We start from the raw sequence: 27,925 nt of genomic DNA on the forward strand, positions 1-27,925 counted from the left end.
CCGTTGGGAACTCGGCCCATCGATGGAGGAGAATCGCGGAGGCCCTGGAGGACCAGGTCAAGCCCGCTCATGATATCCAAACGGTGTCTACTGTACGTGCGTTCTGGTACGCATTGACGCTGTTTTCGAGGTGGCGGAGAATTGCGATGTGACGTCAAATCGCCGCCCGCTGCGTTTTTGCCATCGGAACCTATTCACCGCTCAATCGCCTTTCCAGATTTCGGCGTCGGCCAACGGAGAATCCCGCCCCTAGATATTCTGCGGTCACTGACCTAGACTTTTCCTTAGCAAGGAGAAATGTAAAATGTGTGTGCTCCCTGACAGGGAGCCAGATAATCGCGCATTGTTATCTCCGCAGACAAAAATGGGCCAGGATGAATTTTTCTCCCCGAATGAATAATTTCTTTAGAAACTCGTGATATTGGGACATTTATTGCCAGAAGGTACCTGCAGAAAAATCAACTAATTGCCAGGGATATTTAAACAAAGTTGTATTATTGAAATGGCATTAAAAACATGTTCCATTTTAATGTTCTTACAGAATATTGTTACTGATGAAATCTTAAGAGCCTGGTGTCTCTTTTTCTAATGAGCTGATCTCAGTGGCAACTGAAGTCTGATTGTTTCAGTTTGCGGTTCTTTTTTCCATCAGCCGACATTACTTCAACCAATGCGTCCAGGTGACTGCACAGCTATGTATTTTGCTCTAATGCTACGACTGTTCTTTTAGTGAACATCTTTGTGCGGGCACTGCGTTTGGCTTGAGATACTGCACGTCACCAGCCTGCAGCTTGGCATTTATTCGGACCTCTGCAAGTGTGTAATCTTGGAGAATATTTCCATCCTCAAAAACAGTAACCAGAAGGTCCTAAAGACAAGTACAATAATCATGTTAGTTATTTATAAGACTGCAATAACACTTTCTCCACAATTTATGTCCGAACTCCAAAGCAAAACGCTAGCCATTTCAACTTGTCTTATAATCTTGGAATCATTCCATTGCCTTGTGGATAGAGAGAGTTCAGCTTCCAATGTGTAGGTTCGATGTTACTCAAGCACAAGTAATAGCATCACAGGAGCACTTAAGAGTGAACCTTTTCAAAGAAGTATCAAATGTGCCAAATCCAGGAAGTGGATACTTCAATCGCCAGGCAATCTTAATGGTGCCACAAGCTATTGAGATGACATTCACAACTGAATAGGCCTAGAGAACAGAACAGATTAAAGAGATGAATGTATTTCTCTGACAAGGGACTGAGGCCATCAGAGTTCAGTGAGCCCCAATGGGGTCAGGAACACTCATCTTGAACACTGTGTCACGAGAATTCTGCAAACGATAGCTTTTTGCTAGCTTACCGGCATGTTGTTTCAGTGTACTGCCTTCTACAAATATTTGTTACAGTTTGGGTGGCTTAACACTACCTTTGAAAAACTTAGGACAGAGGTCTGCCATGGGTAAGTCCAAAGTTGTCCGGAGCACCCCAAACAGAAGAGTGTGAAGGTTATTCCTACATAAATTTGAACATTGTACATATTGTGTTGTACTTGACCCTGAATGTCAACCCTTTTTGTTTTCATGATTGTTTGATCAGGTCTGAACTGTCCTGGCGGATAATCAGATTAATAGACATCAACATAGAATTTACAGTGCCGAAGGAGGCCATTCAGCCCACTGAGTCTGCACCGACCCTTGGAAAGAGCACCCCACTCAAGCCCACACCTCCACTCGATCCCAGTAACCCCACCTAATGTTTTTGGACACTGAGGGTAATTTAGCATGGCCAATCCACCTAACCTGCACATCTTTGGACTGTGGGGGGAAACCGGAGCATCCGGAGGAAACCCACGCAGACACGGGGAGAATGTGCAGACTCCGCATAGTCAGTGACCCAAGCCGGGAATCGAACCTGGGACCCTGGACCTGCGAAGCAACTGTGCTATCCACTGTGCAACCGTGCCACCCTAAATCCATGCTGCCAAATTTGACTGTCAAAGTATTGCAGCTGTTAATCTCGGATTTGTCACATCAACATTTCCCTTCACTGTGCTTATTCCATCCCCCTTTCCCTCGAGTAAAGACACCTTTTCAAAAGAAAGGAAATACGAACAGAAGTCAGTAGTTGCCCATACCTCCTCCGGATTCCCCTTCCCCTCTTGTATTGTTTCAAATATTCCATCTGTATTTCTCCTCAGAATTAGCTGGCCCCTCTTTGAATCTTTGATAGGATCAGTTATTGGCTGTTTGTAGACATCTAGCTAATGATAACACACACAAGTAGTTAAATGCTGAACCAGGGATAGGTGTTGCTGATTGTCACTTTTGCAAAGCACACATGATCAGTGAATAAGCAAAACATTTCAAATCGCCACTCTCATAATTGTCCTTTAAAGACAGAAAAGTTCACAAACAGAAAATATGGCTCACGAAAATAACAGTATTTGCTAACTGATTCATTACATGTGTCGACATCATTAATTCATGTTGACCTCCTGACCTACGACGTCTATCACTGACAGAATTCAGGTGAGTAGGGAAAGGCAAGTTGGGCTGCAGGTGCTTGTGCACAGTTCCTGTTGAACTGGTATTCTACCGCAGTTTCACTCTGAATTGTGAATATCACTTCCTTTGGTTTTGAGCACAAGCCTAAAACAGCACTCCGGACATTCCAAGGAGGTTAACATTTCTTTTTCCCTGTTGTTTGGACAGACCTCTTTCCCCCAGTATTGACTCATGAAAACCAGATGTGAAGGGAACGTGGAACTCTCATCTTCAAATGGGCCAAGCCAGACAACGGTATTCTCTAATGAAAATATGTGCATATCAACGAACTGTGATGAGGATACAGAGATCCTACAGCATGATCTGGACAGGTTGGGCGAGTGGGCAAATCAATGGCGGATGCAGTATAATTTGGATACATGTGAGGTTATTCATTTTGGAAGCAAAAACAGGAAGGCAAATTACTACCTGAAGGAGAGTGTGCAGCAGGACCTGGGTGTCCTTGTACACCAGTCGCTGAAGGTAAACATGCAGGTGCAGCAGGCGGTAAAGGCTAATGGTATGTTGGTCTACATCGCAAGAGGTTTCGAGTACAGGATTAGGGATGTGTTGTTGCAATTCTACAGGACCTTGGTGAGGCCACACCTAGAATATTGTGTGCAGTTTTGGTCTCCTTTTCTGAGGAAGGATGTTCTTGTTCTCGAGGGAGTGCAGCGAAGGGTTACCAAACTGCTTCTAGGGATGGCGGGACTGTCATATGAGGAGTGATTGAATAGTTTAGGATTGTTCTCACTGTAGTTCAGAAGAATGAGGGGGGGATCTCATAGAGACTTATAAAATTCTAACAGTACTAGACAGGGTAAATGCAGGGAAGATGTTCCCGATGGTGGGTGAGTCCAGAACCAGGGGTCACAGTCTGAGGATTCAGAGTAAATCATTTCAGACAGAGATGAGGAGACATTTCTTCATCCAAAAAGTGGTGAGCCTGTGGAATTCATTACCACGGGAAGTAGTTGATGCTAAAGCATTGAATATATTCAAGAGGCAGCTAGATATGGCACTTGGGGGGAATGGGATCAAAGGTTATGGGGAGAAAGCACGATTAGGCTATCGAGCTGGATGATCTGCCACATGATCGTGATAAATGACGGAGCAGGCTCGAAGGACCAAAAGGCCTCCTCCTGCTCCTATCTTCTATGTTTCTATATATCTATGTAACTCAAAATGTGAGCAGCTTTACCATGCTGTGATTTTACACAATTGATGATAGGAAACTGAGATATGGAGAGGAAAAGAGTGACCTTGGAGTGCATGTTGGCAGATTCCTGAAAGTGGGGAATAAGCAGAAAAGGTGGTTAAGAGGCATATGGGGTACTTGCCATCGCCGAGATATAGAATAAAAGAGCGGGAAGATAGTGCTGGAATTGACCAAGACACAGCCAGAGTGCAGTTCTGCCCACCGCACTCTCGGAAAGATATGACTGCACTCAAGAAGTTACAGAGGAGATTTATTTTCCCTTGACTGGAGAATTCTAATTGTGAGGAAAGATTGGATAAGATAGACTTGATTTCTTTGGGACAGAGGTGGCCCGGGGTGACTTTTTTGAAGTGTATAAAATTATGAGGGATCTGGACAGAGTAGGTAGGCCCAATTCCTCTCGGTTGAGAGGTCCGTAACCAGAGGGCATAGATTTAGGGTTCGAGGTAGGGGATTTAGAGGAGATTTGAGGGGAATTACTTTTTACCCAGAGGGTGGTGGTGAATTGGAACTCACTGCCTGAAAAGGGTGGTGGAGGCAGAAACCCTCGTAACATTTGAAAAGAATACTTGGTTACGCACTTGAAGTAACCTACAAGCTTATGGACCAAGAGCTGAAAAGCGGAATTAAGCTGGTTGGCTACTGTCGGCTAGTACGGACACAATAGTCTCTTTCCAACCTGTACATTTATGGGTCTATCATTCAAAGACTATTCATAGATATTTATTTAAGGTTTTGAAATTAGTCAAGGCAGTCAAAATGTCTTTATAACAAGTATATGCAAATATAAATGTCAACCAAAAGGTGCAATTTTTGAATGATCTTTGTTTCATCCTTCGACATCATCTTAAAACACTCACTCAGTGATGGTTGTGTATTCAAAGGACAAAGTTGAACACCGGTTTAGGAAGGATTGCTGAAAAGGGATCGCGTCCTGCAGGAAGGGAAGCTTTGCCCATTGGAAATGGATCATTAAAATTTAAAATACACTTGCACATTGTCCACGACTTTCCAACCATAATGTTGGACCGCAGTGCAGGCCCAATTTCCAGTCTGCCCTACATCGTCCTTTTGAAATAATAAAATAATATATTTTAACCACACTGATGAACCGGAAAACATACCCATGCATCAAAAATAATCAAAACTTAGCAAAATATTTGATAGCTATTGAGATGACAGGTATGTATGCAATGAGACAGCATCATTTGCGGGGGCGTAAAAATGCGGCATAATCATTTGTTCCTACCCTCTGTAAAATCAGAGGTCTGTTGGATGATATTTTCTGGCAATGCCCATTCACATTCTCAAAGTCTTAGTGTGCTACCAGCTGTAGTCCTTATCCGGAGATTTTCTTATTATTTGTAACTCAAGCCAGTAAGCATTTTTACCCCTTTTCCATTTTGTTCAACATAGCTACATTTGAAAGAGCAATTCAGCGTGTCTCTGTTGAGTTTCTGCAGAAGAGCACCGCCACAACCAAAAACAATATTCTCTGCACTCCAGTCTTCATTTTTAAGAGCTGTTAGGATCTGAAAGACAAAATAAAAATCCAGATTTGACAGTAAACCTTTATGGATGAAGTTCATTTGTGACTCCAATAAAATATTGAAAACAAAAATCCACATACTTTTTCTATGGAATTTAGATTTATTGCGTCTCCTTGAAAGACACGGATGAAAGATGGTAGCAGCTTATAGCCCTGACGGTTCAAGGTACTTCCAAAGACTTCTTCCAGAATTCTAATGACCTGCAGGTTATGAGAAAATGATCATTGCTGCACAATAGCTCAAACTGTGGCCTTTATCATTTTAATCACCTCCATAAAACCTGCACATCACCTCTGCTGGACAGTCATCAAAGCTCATAAATGTGAATTAAGTTAATAATTTAGGCATGACAATAGCAACAGCTGGCTTAGTTAGAAGCTTGGCATTGTCTACGCGGTTTTACAAAAGTATTCTGGTGATGATCTATATTAAGCTATTCATCATCATTACCTCTGTGGACCACCCAAGAAAAAGGCAACCAATCCCTGTCCACATTGCTTACAGATTCCCAATCAACCGATCAATTCCTGCATAAAAGGAGTACGTCTTGTGGGGATTGGTTGGTACATATATGCTTGTGTTCAAATTCAGCCCAGAAAAAGGAAAAGAAGGCTGATCCTGTCAGCTTTGGACACCCCAAATGTTTATGTCGAAATGTGGACACTTTGCAAAGCTGACATAGGCGAACATTTTCACCTCCTCTGTAGTGTGTTTTGTGACAATAGAATCTAAAATTTACAGTGCAGGAGGAGGACATTCGGCCCATCAAGTCTGCACCGGCTCTTGGAATGAGAACCCTACTTAAGGCGACATCTCCACCCTATACCCATAAACCAGTAACCCCACCTAATCTTTTTTTTTACACTAAGGGGCAATTTAGCATGGCCAATCCACCTAAACTGCACACCTTTGGACTGTGGGAGGAAACCGGAGCACCCTGACGAAACCCATGCAGACACGGGGAGAAAGTGCAAACTCCACACAGACAGTCACCCGAGGCTGGAATTGAATCTGGGTCCTCAGCTCCGTGATGCAGCAGTGCTAACCATTGCGCCTCTATGCCACCCACAACGTAGTATTACTAACTTTAGTATCATAAAGATAATAGCCAGAATTCTCCGTTTCAGAGACTAAGTGCTGTCGCCAGGACTAAATCACATGAGTTCTATGACCCCGGTCCCGGAGTTGCAGGTGGCAGAGACCATGGGCCCCATCACCAGAACTGGGCAACAGTGCCAGAAGAAGCTGCACGACCTCCTCAGGGTGGCCAGGGTGAATCACTAGCTCCATGCCCTGGGTACCAACCCTATCCTACAGCCCTCCACCCCCTCCCGCCACCAGGCAGACCAGTAGGCAGCGATGTGCGAGGATGGGCAACCCCCCCAGGCCACGCAGGGTGGGTCACCACCACCACCATGCCCCTGGCACCACATGTCAACACCTATACTGCCCACCATGGATGTATATGTCATGATATGCAAACATGCAGCTAATGAACTCATAGAATAGGACACGATCAATGAGCAGTCAGGACACTCAGGGGTGGTAATCTCACTATAAAAGGGATGAGGCACTCACACCCCACCTCTTTCCACAGACCACCATCTACAGAGTGAGACAGGGTGTATCCTCAGCATCACACCCCAGCACGTGGCTTAGAGCAAGGCTGGTTCAGTTAGACCGAGTTACTACATTTAGATTAGCAGAGAGGCAAACTCATTGAGAACTGTGCTAATAGTTCAATAAAACACATTGAACGCACTTCAAAGTCTGGAGCATCTTTTACTCAAAACTGCATCAAGTGGCAGCTTGTGTTATTCCAAATTACATAACAGTATAATGTTTAAGGTGCATTTAACCATGTTTTCACAATTGGAAAAGTGATTATAATTGCAGTTCATGTGGGAAGATGTGACCTCTGACATGAGTTACTGACGAAACAAATACAATTATTGCATTGTTATGCATGTGTTGCATTTTTCTTCTTACTGTGTTGTTGATTTTTTAAAGCAGGTATCCTCCACTTCATAGCTGCACAGAATACATTGCATTGTATGCTCTGCTTTTTCTTTTTGAACAAATAGAAAGATCATCTGACAAAACACTTCAGTGGTGTTCATATGAGGACAGTATAAGCTTGGCGGCTACCACGGTAGCAAATGATTTGCAACTCCTGATGAAAAAGGTTGTGAATCACTATTGCATTTATTGAGGTGGTCACAATTTAATGTCAGCTGAATGCTTCATTGATATTTACACAGCCCGAAAGGCAGGATTTGGGATATAGGTTTCCATGATCCCCTGCATGGCGAGAGAGATTTTGAAGACTTTTTTTTTGATTTCTTGAAGCAAGAGCAAAATTTTGCAGTGGAATTATTCCACTCGCTGCCTTGGTTTGTGCTTGTCCGGTTAGAATTAGTGCTGGGGAATGGAATGTTTTTCCATTTTGAACATCAAGTAATAAAATTCCCTCTGTTCCACCCCAACAATAAATCTCAAACTCAATCTCAGAAAAAGCACCTTTACAACAATGATGTGACTTTTATTCCAGATCTCTAAATTCCTTTATATGATCCATTTATAGCCAGTTAGCAGCATTTTTTATGGTCTCCTCAAGCTGTCAAGGAGTTGGGTTTCGATTACTCAGCCTTTTTTGGAGCCTGGTAGTATCTTGGTTATGTTACTAGATTGATAACCCTGAAGACTGGCCTAATAACCCAAAGAATAGGTTTTCACTCGGCGGCACAATGGCAAAGTGGTTAGCACTGCTGCCTCCGGTGGTGAGGAACCGGATTTGATCCCGGCCCCGTGTCACAGTCTGGAGCTTGCACATTCTCCCCGTGTCTGCGTAGATCTCAGCCCCCACGACTCAAAGATGTGCAGGTTAGGTGAATTGGCCATGCTAAATTGCCTCTTAATTGGAAAAAAATAATTGAGGACTCAAAATTTATTTTTAAAAAAGAAAATGCGTTCAAACTCTACTGGAGTAATTTGAAAATTAAAATTTATTATCGAAAATTATCTGGAATTTTTAAAATTCCATTTCAGCAACCATGAAACAGTTGGATTGTAATAAAAATCCAACCAGTTCCAACCATACCACAGCTCCAGGGTCCCGGGTTCAATTCCAGCCTCGGGTGACTGTCTGTGTGGAGTTTGCACTTTCTCCCCGTATCTGCGTGGGTTTCCTCCGGGTCCTCCGGTTTAGAACATAGAACATAGAACAATACAGCGCAGTACAGGCCCTTCGGCCCACGATGTTGCACCGAAACAAAAGCCATCTAACCTACACTATACCATTATCATCCATATGTTTATCCAATAAACTTTTAAATGCCCTCAATGTTGGCGAGTTCACTACTGTAGCAGGTAGGGCATTCCACGGCCTCACTACTCTTTGCGTAAAGAACCTACCTCTGACCTCTGTCCTATATCTATTACCCCTCAGTTTAAGGCTATGTCCCCTCGTGCTAGCCATTTCCATCCGCGGGAGAAGGCTCTCACTGTCCACCCTATCTAACCCTCTGATCATTTTGTATGCCTCTATTAAGTCTCCTCTTAACCTTCTTCTCTCTAACGAAAACAACCTCAAGTCCATCAGCCTTTCCTCATAAGATTTTCCCTCCATACCAGGCAACATCCTGGTAAATCTCCTCTGCACCCGTTCCAAAGCCTCCACGTCCTTCCTATAATGCGGTGACCAGAACTGTACGCAATACTCCAAATGCGGCCGTACCAGAGTTCTGTACAGCTGCAACATGACCTCCTGACTCCGGAACTCAATCCCTCTACCAATAAAGGCCAACACTCCATAGGCCTTCTTCACAACCCTATCAACCTGGGTGGCAACTTTCAGGGATCTATGTACATGGACACCTAGATCCCTCTGCTCATCCACACTTTCAAGAACTTTTCCATTAGCCAAATATTCCACATTCCTGTTATTCCTTCCAAAGTGAATCACCTCACACTTCTCTACATTAAACTCCATTTGCCACCTCTCAGCCCAGCACTGCAGCTTATCTATATCCCTCTGTAACCTGCTACTTCCTTCCACACTATCGACAACACCACCGACTTTAGTATCGTCTGCAAATTTACTCACCCACCCTTCTGCGTCTTCCTCTAGGTCATTGATAAAAATGACAAACAGCAACGGCCCCAGAACAGATCCTTGTGGTACTCCACTTGTGACTGAACTCCATTCTGAACATTTCCCATCAACCACCACCCTCTGTCTTCTTTCAGCTAGCCAATTTCTGATCCACATCTCTAAATCATCCTCAATCCCCAGCCTCCGTATTTTCTGCAATAGCCTACCGTGGGGAACCTTATCAAACGCTTTGCTGAAATCCATATACACCACATCAACTGCTCTACCCTCGTCTACCTGTTCAGTCACCTTCTCAAAGAACTCGATAAGGTTTGTGAGGCATGACCTACCCTTCACAAAGCCATGCTGACTATCCCTGATCATATTATTCCTATCTAGATGATTATAAATCTTGTCTCTTATAATCCCCTTCAAGACTTTACCCACTACAGACATGAGGCTCACCGGTCTATAGTTGCCGGGGTTGTCTCTGCTCCCCTTTTTGAACAAAGGGACCACATTTGCTATCCTCCAGTCCTCTGGCACTATTCCTGTAGCCAATGATGACATAAAAATCAAAGCCAATGGTCCAGCAATCTCTTCCCTGGCCTCCCAGAGAATCCTAGGATAAATCCCATCAGGTCCCGGGGACTTATCTATTTTCAGCCTGTCCAGAATTGCCAACACCTCTTCCCTACGTACCTCAATGCCATCTAATCTATTTACCTGGAGCTCAGCATTCTCCTCCACAACATTATCTTTTTCCTGAGTGAATACTGACGAAAAATATTCATTTAGTATCTTACCTATCTCTTCAGACTCTACACACAACTTCCCATCCCTGTCCTTGACTGGTCCTACTCTTTCCCTAGTCATTGGCTTATTCCTGACATACCTATAGAAAGCTTTTGGGTTTTCCTTGATCCTTCCTGCCAAATACTTCTCATGTCCCCTCCTTGCTCGTCTTAGCTCTCTCTTTAGATCCTTCCTCGCTACCTTGTAACTATCCATCGCCCCAACTGAAACTTCACACCTCATCTTCACATAGGCCTCCTTCTTCCTCTTAACAAGAGATTCCACTTCTTTGGTAAACCACGGTTCCCTCGCTCGGCACCTTCCTCCCTGCCTGACCGGTACATACTTATCAAGAACACGCAGTAGCTGATCCTTGAACAAGCTCCACTTATCCAGTGTGTCCAACACTTGCAGCCTACTTCTCCACCTTATCCCCCCCCAAGTCACGTCTAATGGCATCATAGTTTCCCTTCCCCCAGCTATAACTCTTGCCCTGCGGTGTATACTTATCCCTTTCCATTCTTAACGTAAATGTCACCGAATTGTGGTCACTGTCCCCAAAGTGCTCACCTACCACCAAATCCAACATCTGGCCTGGTTCATTACCCAAAACCAAATCCAATGTGGCCTCGCCTCTTGTTGGCCTGTCAACAAACTGTGTCAGGAAACCCTCCTGCACACACTGTACAAAAAACGACCCATCTAATGTACTCGAACTATATATTTTCCAGTCAATATTTGGAAAGTTAAAGTCTCCCATAATAACTACCCTGTTACTTTCGCTCTTATCCAGGATCATCCTCGCCATCCTTTCCTCTACATCCCTAGAACTATTTGGAGGCCTATAGAGGACTCCCAACAGTGTGACCTCTCCTTTCATGTTTCTAACCTCAGCCCATACTACCTCGGAAGATGAGTCCCCATCTAGCATCCTCTCCGCCACCGTAATACTGCTCTTGACTAGCAGCGCCACACCTCCCCCTCTTTTGCCTCCTTCTCTGAGCTTACTAAAACACCTAAACCCCGGAACCTGCAACATCCATTCCTGTCCTTGCTCTATCCATGTCTCCGAAATGGCCACAACATCAAAGTCCCAGGTACCAACCCATGCTGCCAGTTCCCCTACCTTATTTCGTATACTCCTGGCATTGAAGTAGACACACTTCAAACCACCTACCTGAACACTGGACCCCTCCTGCGACGTCAAATCTGAGCTCCTGACCTCTATACTCTCATTCTCCCTTACCCTAAAACTACAATCCAGGTTCCCATGCCCCTGCTGCATTAGTTTAAACCCCCCCAAAGAGCACTAACAAATCTCCCCCCCAGGATATTTGTGCCCCGCAGGTTCAGATGTTGACCATCCTGTCTGTAGAGGTCCCACCTTCCCCAGAAAGAGCCCCAGTTATCCAGAAATCTGAATCCCTCCCGCCTGCACCATCCCTGTAGCCACGTGTTGAATTGCTCTCTCTCCCTATTCCTCATCTCACTATCACGTGGCACGGGCAACAACCCAGAGATAACAACTCTGTTTGTCCTAGTTCTGAGCTTCCATCCTAGCTCCCTGAAAGCCTGCCTGACATCCTTATCCCCTTTCCTACCTATGTCGTTAGTGCCAATGTGGACCACGACTTGGGGCTGCTCCCCCTCCCCCTTAAGGACCCGGAAAACACGATCCGAGACATCACGTACCCTTGTACCTGGGAGGCAACATACCAAACGGGAGTCTATCACGCTCCCACAAAATCTCCTATCTGTGCCCCTGACTATCGAGTCCCCAATTACTAATGCTCTGCTCCTCTCCCCCCTTCCCTTCTGAGCAACAGGGACAGACTCCGTGCCAGAGGCCCGTACCCCATGGCTTACCCCTGGTAAGTCATCCCCCCCACAAGTATCCAAAGCGGTATACTTGTTTCTCAGGGGAACGACCGCAGGGGATCCCTGCACTGACTGTTTTTTCCCAGTCCCTCTTACAGTTACCCATCTATCTCCAATCTTTGGTGTAACTAATTCCCTGAAGCTGCTATCTATGACCCCCTCTGCCTCCCGAATGATCCGAAGTTCTTCCAACTCCAGCTCCAGTTCCCTAACTCGTTCTTGGAGGAGCTGGAGATGGCAGCACTTCCTGCAGGTAAAATCAGCAGGGACACTAACGGCATCCCTCACCTTAAACATCCTGCAGGAGGAACATTGCACTCCCTTCCCTGCCATTCCTCTAACTTTCTACCAAGATCTGGCTAACAACTAAATTAAAAATTTTTATATAAAAAAATATATTAATAACAATAATAAAATATGGTACTTACCTCACACCAATGGGTTTCCTCTCCACCAGAATTTATTGGTGAGGGTCTTCCCAGAAGTCCGCGGGTCGACTTCCTGTTCCCACCTTAAACACTAGAATTTTTTTTTAAAAAATTTAAAGGAGAAACTTACCTCCCAGAAATCACTTCCGCACTGCCCCCGCTGAAATGGACTAGCCTGCTCCGCTCCTGCTGAAATCGACTTGGCCTGCAAAGTAAGTAAGTTGTTAATCAGTACTTACCTCACCCCAGGCAGCGACCTTTTAAACGGTCCCCTCTGCCTCGCAGCTCCCGCGCTTTTTCAAATTCCCCCCACAGTCCAAAGATGCGCAGGTTTGGTGGATTGACCATGCTAAATTGCCTCTTTGAGTCAAAAAAAATTAGGTGGGGTTACTGGTTTATGGCGATAGGGTGGAGTTGTGGCCTTAAGTAGGGTGCTCATTCCAAGGGCCAGTGCAGATTGATGGTCCGAATGGCCTCCTTCTGTACTGTAAATTCTATGATTCTATCATTACAAAACACATTATGGAGGAGGGGGAAAGTGTCCGCCCTATGTCTGCTTTGCCAAGTGTTCACATTTCAACAGTGTTTAAATAAAAATTTGGGGTGTCCAAAGCTGACAGGATCAGCCTTCTTTTCCTTTTTCTGGGCTGAATTTGAACGCAAGCATATAAGTACCAACCAATCCCCACAAGATATACTCCTTTAATGCAGGAATTGATCGGCTGATTGAGGAATCCTGTGAGCAGGTGATTTCATATTGCAAATATGTAATAATATGTTTACTCTGACACGCAATCACTGCTGAACTCCGGAGGTTATTATCTAACTACAACAAGAGTTTATGGAGTGAAACGTTGAACTTGTAACAGTAGGGAGGCAAATAGCACATTCAATACACATGCTTACTGTGGTATTATAGGTATTACGGTACCTGATAGGCTAAAGCACCATTGGTGGAAACTGTATGCTTTCTATTGGTTAGAATGTATGATAGCTCCGCCCTGCTAGGATCGCACATTATAAGGTCTTCTCCACGGTGGATCTCAAGTCCGCCTACCACCAGCTCCCCATCCGCACTAGTGACCGCAAATACACTGCCTTCGAGGCAGATGAGCGGCTCTATCACTTCTTAAGGATTCTCTTCGATGTCACCAACGGGGTCTCGGTCTTCCAGCGGGAGATGGACCGAATGGTTGACCAGTACGGTTTACGGGCAACATTCCCGTATCTCCATAACGTCACCATCTGTGGCCATGACCAGCAGGACCACGACACCAACCTCCGAAAATTTCTCCAGACCGCTAAAATCCTTAACCTTACATACAACAAGGATAAATGCGTGTTTAGCACCGACCGCCGAGCTATCCTCGGCAACGTAGTGCGAAATGGAGTTATAGGCCCCGACCCTGAACGCATGCGCCCCCTTATGGAGTTCCCCCTCCCTCACTGCTCCAAGGCCCTGAAACGTTGCCTAGGGTTTTTTAGCTACTACACCCAGTGGGTCCCCAACTTCACGGACAAGGCCCGTCCCCTGATCCAATCCACAGCTTTTGTCGATAGAGGCCCGCCAGGCATTCAGCCGCAACATAGCAGACACTGCAAAGACCACGATGCACGCCATCGACGAGTCCCTCCCCTTCCAGGTCGAGAGCGATGCGTCCGACGCAGCTCTGGTGGCCACCCTCAACCAGCGGGCAGGCCCGTGGCCTTCTTCTCTCGTACCCTCCATGCTTCCAAAATCCGCCACTCCTCAGTCGAAAAGGAGGCCCAGGCCAGAGTAGAAGCTGTGCGACATTGGAGGCATTACCTGGCCGGCAGGAGATTCACTCTCCTCACGGACCAACAGTCGGTTGCTTTCATGTTTGATAATGCACAGCGGGGCAAGATAAAAAACGACAAAATCTTGTATCAGCCCGGGAAGCTAAACGAGCCTCCTGACGCCCTGTCCCGCAGCACATGTGCCACCGCACAGGTGGACCGCTTCCGAGCCCTCCACGAGGACCTCTGCCACCCGGGGATCACCCGCAACCTGCCCTACTCCATCGAGGAGGTCAGGACAGCCACCAGGGACTGCCAAATCTGCGCGGAGTGCAAACCGCACTTCTACCGACCAGAGAAAGCGCACCTGATAAAGGCTTCCCGTCCCTTTGAACGCCTCAGCATGGACTTCAAAGGCCCCCTCCCCTCCACCGACCGCAACACATACTTCCTGAACGTGATTGACGCGTACTCCCGGTTCCCATTCGCCATCCCCTGCCCCGACATCACCGCAACCACCGTCATCAAGGCCCTCCATAGCATCTTTGCACTGTTCGGGTTCCCCGCTTACATACACAGTGATAGGGGGTCCTCCTTTATGAGCGACGAACTGCGTCAATTCCTGCTCAGCAAGGGCATCGCCTCGAGCAGGATGACCAGTTACAACCACCGGGGTAACAAACAGGTAGAGAGGGAGAACGGAATGGTCTGGAAGACCGTCCTACTGGCCCTAGAGTCCAGGAACCTCCCAGTCTCCCGCTGGCAAGAAGTCCTCCCGGATGCCCTCCACTCCATCCGCTCACTGCTTTGTACGACCACCAATCAGACATCCCACGAACGTCTCCTTGTCTTCCCTGGGAAGTCCTCCTCTGGGACCTCGCTCCCGACCTGGCTGGCAGCACCCGGACCCATCCTGCTCCGAAAACACATGCGGGCGCACAAGTCGGACCCGTTGGTCGAGAGGGTCCATCTGCTCCATGCTAACCCCCAGTACGCCTACGTGGCATACCCCGAAGGCCGACAAGATACAGTCTCCCTACAGGACCTGGCGCCCACCAGAACTCCACGCGCAACCCAGCCACCAGTCCCACCCTCCCCTCCACCGCAGCACCTTACATGAGGATCGGTTCTTCCGCCGGCCCCGTCTAGGCCCCCCCACCCACCGACGCTTTCTGCAGGCGTTCCCTTCCCAGGTCAACCGTTTTTCCCACTAGCGCCATCTAGGGGTGCCAAAGCTGCCATGGTGATCGAAGCCACGCTCCCGGAGTCACAGAGGCCCGAGCCTCCATCGGAGTCAACACCAAAGCTCCGACGATCACAGAGGACGACCAGGGCCCCCGATCGACTGATTGCTTCATTTTAATTGTAAACTGTAAAGATAAACCATCAAATGTACATAGCTATCAGAATTGTAAATAGTTACTAAACACTGTACGGAGGTATTACGGTACCTCCATAACTAATTATACCACATTGCCATGTTTTGTAGTTTCAGGCCACCACCCCCGCCGGACTCTTTTTTTAACAGGGGGTGAATGTGGTATTATAGGTATTATGGTACCTGATAGGCTAAAGCACCATTGGTGGAAACTGTATGCTTTCTATTGGTTAGAATGTATGATAGCTCCGCCCTGCTAGGCGGGTTATAAGAACCCATGCCGCCCCAGCAGCCTTCATTCTGTACCTGAGCTGCTGGGAGAAATAACTAGCTTATTAAAGCCTTCAGTTGGACTACAACCTCGCTTTAGTGGTCATTGATCATGGGGGCTGTATAGCACAGGGCTAAATCGCTGAATTTGAAAGCAGACCAAGGCAGGCCAGCAGCATGGTTCAATTCCCGTAACAGCCTCCCCGAACAGGCGCCGGAATGTGGTGACTAGGGGCTTATCACAGTAACTTCATTGAAGCCTACTTGTGACAATAAGCGATTTTCATTTAATTTCATTTCATCACTTACCTGCACTGGAATCTGGGCTATAACTTCCTAAATTTATATGGGAACAGTATTCCATATGTAGAAGTATAAATTTTGTCCAAAGCCACAGTAAAAATGGCATAAATTCCTCAAAACATAAGTCTCTAAAGTACCTCCATAATGGTGTCTACAGGATCCCCTGAATCAGGCCGAATAACCACCACTGAATCCTCGTTCCTCTGCTCAACACAATTTTTAAGATCATCTCCCCAGATTTGCTTACAGGCGTTGAAAATGTCATAACTGTCACTGACTATTGAAATAGGAGTGGATGGAAATTGTTTGAGCAAATATTCAAATGCATCTTTTTCTCGACTCCTTCCCCAAGAGATGATAGTGCTGAGAAAGTAAAAAGTTGAACGTAAATGTCGTAAAAGGAGAAAACATAAATTTTGAACACAAACATAAATTTAAAAACAGGTAAATAAACAAGGTCTGACTTCCCAAACTAAAATGGTTGTGTTAAGAACAGATGCATCTTTGCTGTTGGGAACAGTGATTATCTTGTTCAACAAAAAAGCCAACTTGCGCTAATATTATATAACTTCATAATAACAAGAAAAGTTTACCGCCATATAAAGTTATCACAGGATCCAAAAATACAAAATCAAGGCAAGCAAAACATTCCTTATGCCCCTCCACAAAGGCAGGTGGCAGCCTCATGACTACATGTACATTCAGGCCATTCTACACAATTTTAATAGAAAGTCCTGGAATTCCTAACTCACCAGTGAGATTTAACAGAACTGGGGCTGGATTCTCTGATTTTGAGGTTATGTCCGGAGGATGTGTCTGGTTTTACGACGGAAATGTTGGTGCCGCACCCGCACCGAGGCTCTGACCGGTGCGGGGCTAGCAGCCGCACCACAGAGAACCGCCGGCCTCCACAAAATGAACGACCGGAGAATTGCTGGCCCCGTGGCTGCGCATGCGCACAGCGGCGACTGGCAGCGGTCGCGCCGCACAACATGGCGCCGGTCATGCGCGGACCCGGCCTGCCAGATAGTGTCCACCTGGACACCCCTTTGTCGCCCCCTGGCCACTCCCACCAGTCCCCGAGCCCTCGCCGAAGCCCCCTCGGCGAGCAGCACGGCTCCCCGCTGACTTTGGCACCGCTGGACACAGTCAACAGCAGCCATGCTGGGTTCCTGAAAACTGAGAGCACACGTTGGGAACTAGGCCCATCGGAGGCGGAGCATCAGGGGAGGGCCTTGAGGTAACGTCCCTACGGCGTGCGGCGTACTCCTCGGTGACGCTATTTTGGAGGGGGGCGGAGCATTCGAAAACAGGTGCCACTCCCAATTCGGTCGGAAACAGGGATTCTCTGCCCAATCGTCGATTAGAATATCTGCGTCGGGCAACAAAGAATCCTGTCGTCCCTTGTCTTTCAGAGCTACTGAGGCAGTATTTAAAGGAGCACCTAATTTTCAGAGTATGCTTGTGCCATTGTGCTGTTTGGATTGTCAGGAAGATTATTATTAGCATCCAGAATGATTGCTTCTGATTTTTGTTTTGCCATACTTGCCCTCAGTGAGCATCATCTGCTCATCACGGATGCTATTGTTGCCAGATTGATTTGGATGATGGAAGAGGTTGGGCAAGATGAGCAGCGGGCATCGACCAGCCAGCATCAGGAACAGTTGTGGCCATCACAAGATAGCAGGAAAGGAAGAATGCACATAGGATGCGGCACTGACCACACAGGCTGATTGATCTGATCTTGCCCTCAACTGGTACCTGTTCCCCATGACCATGGATGCACCTATAGGTCAAGAATCTGTCTCTCTCAGCCCTGAATATGTTCAATGACTCAGCCTTCACAGCTTTCTGGGCTACAGAATTCCAAAGATTCATGACCCTCTGGTAGAAGGAATTTCTCTTCATCTTTGCTTTAAATGGCAGATCCCTTATGAAAATAGGTTTCAACTTCCGGTGGTGCCATGGAGCGAGCAGTCGCACATTTGGTAGCTCCCACTCAAGGTGACATTTTTGGGTCCTTTATATTTCTGAGGGGTGAAACTTTTGGATGGAAAGAGGTGTAGGCGTACCTGGAGAAGGTGTAACTTCTCTGGTGTGGCTGGTGGATGGATCCACGAACTAGGAGTGGGTCGAGAAAAAGGGAGCTGTTGGAGCAGGAGAGTCTTCGAGGTGAGCCAGAGATTAAGATGGCGGTGAGCCAGAGATTAAGATGGCGGAGGGCCATGGGCCTGTTCTGCCTGCCCAGTGGTCAATGGAGCAGCTGGTGAATATTTTAAATGATAAGTTCAGTGGCAGAAGAGGGAGGCCCTAGAAGACCTGGACAAGTTGGTGGAGCTGCTCAAAGCGGGTATTAAGAGAGTGGAGCAGAGGCTGGAGTTCTAGGGCCGGGCGATCCAGAAAGTGGAGGAGGCGGTGGTGGAGCACAAGGAGCAGTTGGCCTCATTAATAGCCAAGATGGGGGTGATGCGGAGACCGAAAGGAGGCTGGCCAAATTTCCCACTATCCCATGCCTCCTTACTTTCTGCATACGCCTACCATGGGGAACCTTATCAAATGCCTTACTAAAATCCATGTACACTACATCCACTACTTTACCTTCATCAACGTGCTTGGTCACCTCCTCAAAGAATTCAATAAGACTTGTGAGGCAAGACCTACCCCTCACAAATCCGTGCTGACTATCCCTAATCAAGCAGTGTCTTTCCAGATACTCAGGAATCCTATCCCTCAGTACCCTTTCCATAACTTTGCCTACCACCGAAGTAAGACTAACTGGCCTGTAATTCCCAGGGTTATCCCGATTCCCTTTTTTGAACAGGGGCACGACATTCACCACTCTCCGATCCCCTGGTACCATCCCTGTTCACAGTGAGGACGAAAAGATCATAGCCAACGGCTCTGCAAATTCATCTCTTGCTTCCCATAGAATCCTTGGATATATCCCGTCAGGCCTGGGGGACTTGTCTGTCCTCAAGTTTTTCAAAATTCCCAACACATCTTCCTTCCTAACATGTATCTCCTCGAGCTTACCAGTCTGTTTCACACTGTCCTCTCCAACAATATGGCGCCTCTCATTCGTAAATACTGAAGAAAAGCACTCGTTCAAGACCTCTCCTATCTCTTCAGACTCAATACACAATCTCCCGCTACTGTCTTTGATCGGACCTACCCTCGCTCGAGTCATTCTCATATTTCTCACATATGTGTAAAAGGCCTTGGGGTTTTCCTTGATCCTACCCGCCAAAGATTTTTCATGCCCTCTCTTAGCTCTCCTAATCCCTTTCTTCAGTTCCCTCCTGGCTATCTTGTATCCCTCCAGCGCCCTGTCTGAACCTTGTTTCCTCAGCCTTACATAAGTATCCTTCTTCCTCTTAACAAGACATTCAACCTCTCTTGTCAAGCATGGTTCTCTTACTCGACCATCTCTTCCCTGCCTGACAGGGACATACGTATCAAGGACACGTAGTATCTGTTCCTTCAACAAGTTCCACATTTCAATTGTGTCCTTTCCTGACAGCCTATGTTTCCAACTTATGCACTTCAGTTCTTGTCTGACAGCATCATATTTACCCTTCCCCCAATTGTAAACCTTGCCCTGTTGCACGAACCTGTCCCTCTCCATTACTAAAGTGAAAGTCACAGAATTGTGGTCACTATCTCCAAAATGCTCCCCCACTAACAAATCTATCATTTGTCCTGGTTCATTACCAAGTACCAAATCCAATATGGCCTCCCCTCTGGTCGGAAAATCTACATACTGTGTTCGTAAAGCTTTCTCGACACACTACACAAACACCACCCCTTCCAAACTATTTGATCTAAAGAGTTTCCACTCAATATTTGGAAAGTTGAAGTCACCCATGACTACTACCCTGTGACTTCTGCACCTTTCCAAAATCTGTTTCCAAATCTGTTCCTCCACATCTCTGCTGCTATTGGGAGGCCTATAGAAAACTCCCGACAAGGTGACTGCTCCTTTCCTATTTCTGACTTCAACCCATACTACCTCAGTAGGCAGATCCTCCTCGAACTGCCTTTCTGCAGCTGTTATACTATCTCTAATTAATGCAGCCCCCCCACCTCTTTTACCACCCTCCCTAATCTTATTGAAACATCTATAACCAGAGACCTCCAACAACCATTTCTGCCCCTCTTCTATCCAAGTTTCCATGATGGCCACCACTTCATAGTCCCAAGTACCGATTCTTGCCTTAAGTTCACCCACCTTATTCCTGATGCTTCTTGCGTTGAAGTATACACACTTCAACCCATCTCCGTGCCTGAAAGTACTCTCCTTTGTCAGTGTTACCTTCCCCACTGCCTCACTACATGCTTTGATGTCCTGAACATCGGCTACCTTAGTTGCTGGACTACAAATCCGGTTCCCATTCCCCTGCCAAATTAGTTTAAACCCTCCCGAAGAGCACTAGAAAACCTCCCTCCCAGGATATTGGTGCCCCTCTCGTTCAGATGCAACCCGTCCTGCTTGTACAGGTCCCACCTTCCCCAGAATGCGCTCCAATTATCCAAATACCTGAAGCCTCCCTCCTACACCATTCCTGCAGCCAGGTGTTGAACTGCAATCTCTCCCTATTCCTAGCCTCATTATCATGTGGCACCGGCAACAAACCAGAGATGACAACTCTGTCTGTCCTGGCTTTTAACTTCCAGCCTAACTCCCTAAACTTGTTTATTACATCTACACCCCTTTTCCTACCTACGTTGTTAGTACCAATGTGCACCACGACTTCTGGCTGCTCCCCCTCCCCCTTAAGGATCCTGAAGACACGATCTGAGACATCCCTGGCCCTGGCACCCGGGAGGCAACATACCTTCTGGGAGTCTCAATCGCGACCACAGAATCTCCTATCTACTCCCCTAACCATTGAGTCTCCCATCACTATTGCTTTTCTATTCTCCCTCCTTCCCTTCTGAGCCCCAGAGCCAAACTCACTGCGAGAGACCTGGCCGCTAGGGCCTTCCCCCGGTAGGTCATCCCCCCCAACAGCATCCAAAACGGTATTCATGTTCTGAAGGGGAACGGCCACGAGGGATCCCTGCGCTGTCTGCCGTTCGTTTTCTTTCCCCTGACTGTAACCCAACTACTCTTGCCCTGTACCTTGGGTGAGGTTACCTCCCTGTAACTCTTGTCTATTACCCCCTCTGCCTCCCGGATGATCCGAAGTTCATCCAGCTCCAGCTCCAGTTCCCTAACACAGTCTCTGAGGAGCTGGAGTTGGGTGCACTTCCCGTAGGTATAGTCAGTGGGCATACCGGTGGTATCCCTCACCACCCACATCCTACAGGATGAGCATGCAACTGCCCTAGCCTCCATCCCTCTTACCTTACAGAATATAGCTGCCCGGTGGACCAACTGGAACTCCTCCCTCAGACTCTGCTCCCAGTCAACTGCACTCTCTGTAAACTCCCGGCTCCCTTCACACTCTTTGAGGAAATGTAGGAAATGAAATGAAAGGAGCACCTTACTCCTTCCTCACCTAACTCCGTCAGTCACCAAACTCTCACTATAGCACTCAAATGCACCCAAATTCAGCACTCAGTGCAAACAAAGTCTGCACTGTAGCTGGCTCACATTTATACTGTGAATCTAGCCTCTGAAAACTGGCCTAATCCAATTAACTAATTAACAAGCTCCAGCTGCAAGTAGCTACAAGTAGAACCTTTGTTTAAAGCTGATTGAAAATTCACCTTCTTCTAAACCAAACAGCAACTTTTAAGTTAATTAACTAAATAAAAAAAAGACTAGACTTGAGATAGAAATGAACCTTTATTATCCCTCAGTCACCAAATTCTCACTATAGCACTCAAATGCACCCACATTCAGAACTCAGTGCATCTATGTTTGTACCATCAGCATATTTGGCTACAATGCAGTCAGTCTCTTCATTCAAGTCACTGATATCGATCGTAAATAGTTGACACCCAGCACTGATCTCTGTCACAACTCAGCAGTAACAGCTGGCCAACTTAAAATGATCTATTTATCCTAATTTTCTGTTTGGTGTTAGTTAGCCAATCCTCTATCCATGCTAAATGCTAATCTGAACATCAAGAACTCTTACCTTGTGCAGTAACCTTTCATATAACATGCAAGCAAATATCTTTTGGAAATCTGAAAACACTAATTTGAGTGGTTCCCCTTTATCTGCCCAGCTATTTATATCCTCAAAGAACCCTCATAAATGTGTCCAATAGGATTTTTCTTTCATATGACTCTATTGACTCTGCTTGATTGTGTACGGTTTTTTTAAATGTCCTGCTACTGCTTCTTATGGATTTGCCAATGACAGATGCTGGGTAACGGGTCCATAGTTTTCTACTTTCTGTCTCTATGCTTTCTTAAATAGGGGCAATTCATTTGCCATTCTCAAATGCACTGGGACAGTGCCAAAATTCAGGGGTCTTTGGAAGATTGCAGCCAATGCATCCACTATATCTGCGTTCCTTTGGATATCAATATTCTAATGCTCAGAGTCGCCAGGTATTAAATGATACCACCACAAGGTTCAACTGGCTATCGATAAAGAGCCAAACACCAGTTAGTTAGTTCAAGGTCAAGGGTACGTTATTTACACACAATTAATCATGCAACGTAAACACTACTAGTTAAACTACACCTATTGACTATGACAACCTGTACTTAACTTCAGGCACCCAGCTTAGGTTAGAGGAACAGTGGTCGTTGTTCGAATCTGGATCTATCGGGTCTGGAGAAGTAACTGCTGCTCAGCTGGGCTCATCCGTCTGGTAGCGGGCGTTGAACTTGAACTTGCTTCTGGTGGTGCTGCACTTGGAGGTGGACGTTTCCGGAGCGCCAGGTCCAAGAGAGGCCGAACACATGGCGGTCTCTCTTTTTATTCTTGGGGGTTTTCGCGCTCTTTTGGGCAGTCCTTCAGTTTGGACCCCACTAATTGGGTGATTCCTGATCGCTATGTTCGATTCGAACCAATAAAGGGGTGGGTGCCTTGATGGCTGGGCGTGTCCTAAGCGGTCATTGACCCTGTTGTTTACGCTTCCCGAGTACAGGGAGTAGCGCTGAAATGTCTGGGACTGTATTGGTCACTCAAGTATCAGTCCTTTGTCTGGCGGAGATGGGCCATCAAATGCTAATCGGTTGGGGGTTTCGATACCGTCTGGATTCCTCACTCGCAAATATACATTCAGGCCGTGAGCCTGCCTGAATCTCGCATTCTTCATTCTTTCCGCTATGCTTTGCGACGTTCCCTGTTCCTGGTTACAAGTGGCCATCCCAGATGGCTACATTGGCACAGTGGTATAGAGACAGGGCTCAGAAACATCATTATCAACCAAGCCCTAATGGCACAGCTGCTAGACTGGGTCTGCAGCACATGGCGAGGAAACCAACAAGAGGGAAAAACCTACATAACACCATCCTCACCCAATTTCAAATGCATCCGACCAGGATAGTATTGGCAGGAGTGACCACCACACTGTCCTTGTGCAGATGAAGTCCTGCCTTCACATTGGGGATACCCTCCATTGCGTTGCGAGGCTCTAGACTTGGAACAAATCTAGCAATTCAATTGCTGTCGGTCATCAGCAGAATTAATCTGGCTTTTCATTCATTTTACTATGACCATTAAACCAAGGAATCAAACCTAAACCATTGAGAGGTGTAGGAGGGTGTACCCAGAGCAGGACCAGGCATATCTGAAAATGGGGGGCCAGCCTGAGGAAGCTTCATTTTAAACAGTAAAAATAGCACGCATTAGGCAGAGCTAAGTGATCTCACAATCATCGGATCAGATCAAGTCTGGGGTTTTCCAATTCCGTTTGCATCAGGGAGGTTGGCTATGGGAGTGGAAAATATTGCGAGAAGTGCAAAGTCATGTTAATGCATGATGTGATTGTCCCCTCCCCCCCATCAGTGATGGGGCATGTTTCCAGATGGTCAACATCAGGAGCCTCATTTGAATACATTACCATTCCAGAATCATCCCCCTTCAAAACATCCATCCATGACAGGACAGTGCGATCAATCAGAACGGCATGAAGCCCAAATGGCCTCCGAAAGCATTCACTTGGCGAGCAGGCAGTCCAACAGAGCACAGGTTAGCGCAGCGCTCACAAAGGACAGTGTCATGCCCGGTTACCGCCCTAATAGTACTCTGGTAACCGTCTGGCACTGTCTGAGCATTGCATGGGCAATCTCAGGGGGTGGCCGGACGGTACGGGTTCCAGGGTTAACTGGTTTGGTCACTATGCACTGGAGCAGCTTTTAAAAATGGTGCCCTGATCCTCGCGGTTCTAAGTTGCTGGCTGGGCGAGCCAATCAGAGGCCGCCCCACGAGCGATCCGTCATAAGAAAGCCGCCATTGCAGTCAGCAGCTTGAATGGCACTTTTCCAACCCACTTTGCCGGTTTCTGAGAACGTTTTGCCCACAGGCTCTGTAGTTCTGTCCTATCCAATCGTGAATGGTGGCAGACAATTACACAAATAATTGAAGGATAAGGCTCCATGAACATCCCATTCTGAATGATGGTGAAGACCAGCACTTCAGTGCAAGTCAAGCCAGAAGTCTCGAGTGGGCAATCCATCTTCGCCTCCTCCCGAGATCCTGTTCATCATAAATGGCAGTCTTCAGCCAATTTGATGTTCTCCACTTCAAACCAAGAAACAGCTGAGCACATTTGATACTGCAAAGGCTATGGCCCTGTCAATTTACCAGATATAACATGGAAGACGTGCTTTAAGAACATAAGAACATAAGAACTAGGAGCAAGAGTAGGCCATCTGGCCCCTCGAGCCTGCTCCACCATTCAATGAGATCATGGCTGATCTTTTGTGGACTCAACTCCACTTTCCGGCCCGAATACCATAACCCTTAATCCCTTTATTCTTCAAAAAACTATCTATCTTTATCTTAAAAACATTTAATGAAGGAGCCTCTACTGCTTCACTGGGCAAGGAATTCCATAGATTCACAACCCTTTCGACCTAGTTGTACCCCTAGCCAAGCTGTTCAGTACAGTTACAACACTGGCATCTACCCGGCAATGTGGAAAGTGTCCACAAAAAGCAGGACAAATCTAATATGGCTAATTACTGCATAATGCTCTATTTTTGATCATTAGCAAAGCAATGGAAGGTGTCATTGAGTGTGCCATCAAGCACTGCTCATCGATGTTCAGTTTGGGGTCCACCAGGATCACTCAGCTCCTGACCGCATTACAGCCTTGAACTAAATGTGGGCAAAAGAGCTGAATTCCAGAGGTGAGGTGAGAGTCACTGCCCTTGACATTAATGCAGCATTTGAGCGTGGCTTATAGGGGCCCTAGAAAAATTGGAGCCAATGGAATCAAGGGGTAAGTTCTCCAATGGCTGGAGCCATTCCTAGTACAAAGGAAGATGGTTGCAATTGTTGGGTGCCAACCATCTCAGTGCCAGAATAACATTGCAGGAGTACCTCAATGCAGTGGTCAAGGCCGAACCACCTTCAGCTACTTTATCTTTTTAAAAAAATATATTTATTACAGTTTTTAACACAATTTTTCTCCCTTACAAACAATAACCCACCCCCCCCCCCCCCCCGTAAAAAAAAAAGAAATGAGAAATCGCGCGGAGCAAGATATATACATGGCAAAATAGTATATTTACATAGCTTTGTACACTGGCTCTCTCCCGTATTCAGCTACTTTTTCAATAACTTTCCACCTCTACACAGAAGTGGGGATGTTCTTATATGGTTGCACAGTGTTTGATACCTTTTGCAACTTCTCAAACAATGAAGAATCTGCGCCAACATGCTGCAATACCTGGTCAATGTTCAGGTTTGGGCTGCTAAGTTGTATGTATCATTCATGTCACACAGTGCCAGGTAATGACCTTGTCCAACAAGAAAGAATCTAATCACCTCTCTTTGACTTTCAACTGTTTTACCATCAATATCCTGGGTTTTACCATTCTGCTGGAAATTCTGTTCCATCGCCAACAAGACTGATTCATTTCTGCATATTTATCTCATCTTGTGAAGCCAGTTCACCAGAAAAGTGAATTATACAGCACTGGTTTTCAACCCGCCAACTTCAGTCAAGGAATACCTAATTATACTTTGATTCTGGAACCCACACAAAACAATATTTATGTGGTCTCTGTAATCTAGACCCTTCTTCTCTCTATCCCTCCTTTACTGTATGAATATGAGGGAGTGACATTGCGACCCTCCTTTCCATATTTTGAGTGTACAAATAAATTAACCCTTTTGAGTTTATTCCGTCTCAGATTTGCTGCAGGGTTATTAATTGAAAATTGGATCACACCAAAACCGAGGGATTGGGAAAGAGGGAAGCAAATCAAAAATACTTTTCTATTTACAGATGGGTGGTGAGAGGAGGAATTAGTGTTCTTTAAATTAACCTTCCCTCCTGTCGGTAACAAATTTTTATTTTTATAGGGCTAGGAGGAGCAATGTATCCCTCTTGGATCCACAAAACAAATCTGGCTCAGAGCCGCCCCTCTGAGGTAGTGGCTCCCCATGTTAAAGCCTGACCTGCCACCCAACGCAGCTTGGGCACCAGCCAAAATCTCACCTGCGGACTGCTCCAGGACATTTGTTTGCCAGCTGCAGCTTGCTATCAGCATTTTTAAAGAGCCCAAACCTCAAAATGCAAGTCTTCTTTGTGCAAAGAAATGACCCACAAAGAGGATCCACTAAATGAACGACCTGAAAAATGTACCTTTTGTCAGTACCGATTTAGAGAAGAATATTCACCGGGGCAACAAGAAAGCACTTCAAATAATATTACGGGACCTTTAATGTACGCCAAACCACCAGAACAGGCAATTGGTTACCATCTTATTAACCAGTTAGTAGCACAAACAATCAGCACTGTTAAATTATATGCTCGAACCTGTGATGGGTTTGAACCTACAATCTTTTCACACAAATGCAAGAGTACGACCAACTGAGCCATGCTCAAGATGGCAACAATTCCAAGATTAAATTACAGTTTGTAACAATTGAGTTTTCAGCAAATTCCTGCAGTGATAATTTGTGGAACAGCTTTCAGTTTAAAAGGCTATTGTGATTTTGCACAGCAGTGTTACATTCAGTAATGCAGCCAATGATGGAACAGGCAAGCCACATAAAACGCTGCAGACATCGACAGGACAATCCTGCTGTCGGCCAATGGCGAGAAAACAGGGTGGCTGCAAGAAGGCCAGTAAATCTCGTCCCGTATGTAAATTCCAATAATAATGTTATAAAATATACTTTAAAAAACCAACCCAATTTATTGTTTTACTGATTAGAATCATGGTACTTGTCTTAAACCAGAGGGATTCAAAGTTTGGTGCATAAAAGGAACACATCTCAGCATGTTATCGTAATCCAGCTTCTTGGGAAGAGTCACTAGGACAGGGGTTGATACAAACACAGAATACAGATAAATTAAAGACCTAAACCAGGCAGATCAGATGTCCTGCAGTTGAGCTCATTGCCAATGTTTTAATTGCTGTGATTTGCAAAGGACAATAAAATTACATTTGCAACCTGTAATGAACTCATGGAATTAACTAATGGCATAAAGTCAGACTTTACCTACAGCATTACAATTTTTAAATAGTTGACAATGACAGAAGTCATAAGTGTCAGCGAATGTTGTTCTGACCCTGAACCAGAATCCCAAATGTTTGGTACCACCCGGTGAGGGACCAGTAGCCTTTTGTT

The 27,925-nt window shown here is 46.1% G+C and overlaps 1 protein-coding gene across 1 annotated transcript in view; it reads right to left on the reverse strand.

Moving 5' to 3' along the window:
- Positions 1-476: 476 nt before the first annotated feature.
- nampt2 (nicotinamide phosphoribosyltransferase 2) overlaps positions 477-27,925 on the reverse strand; it is a 74,246-nt gene continuing 46,797 nt past the window's right edge. Inside the window, exons 7-11 of the mRNA XM_072470894.1 lie at positions 16,349-16,574; positions 5,389-5,508; positions 5,150-5,290; positions 2,131-2,256; positions 477-868 (exon numbers count right to left, since the gene is read on the reverse strand). Coding sequence (XP_072326995.1) covers positions 713-868; positions 2,131-2,256; positions 5,150-5,290; positions 5,389-5,508; positions 16,349-16,574 — 769 coding nt within the window. The 3' untranslated portion in view covers positions 477-712. The remainder of the gene's footprint in view (positions 869-2,130; positions 2,257-5,149; positions 5,291-5,388; positions 5,509-16,348; positions 16,575-27,925) is intronic.

Source organism: Scyliorhinus torazame, chromosome 13 (genome assembly GCF_047496885.1).
Source record: "Scyliorhinus torazame isolate Kashiwa2021f chromosome 13, sScyTor2.1, whole genome shotgun sequence".
NCBI classification, from domain to species: Eukaryota; Metazoa; Chordata; class Chondrichthyes; order Carcharhiniformes; family Scyliorhinidae; genus Scyliorhinus; species Scyliorhinus torazame.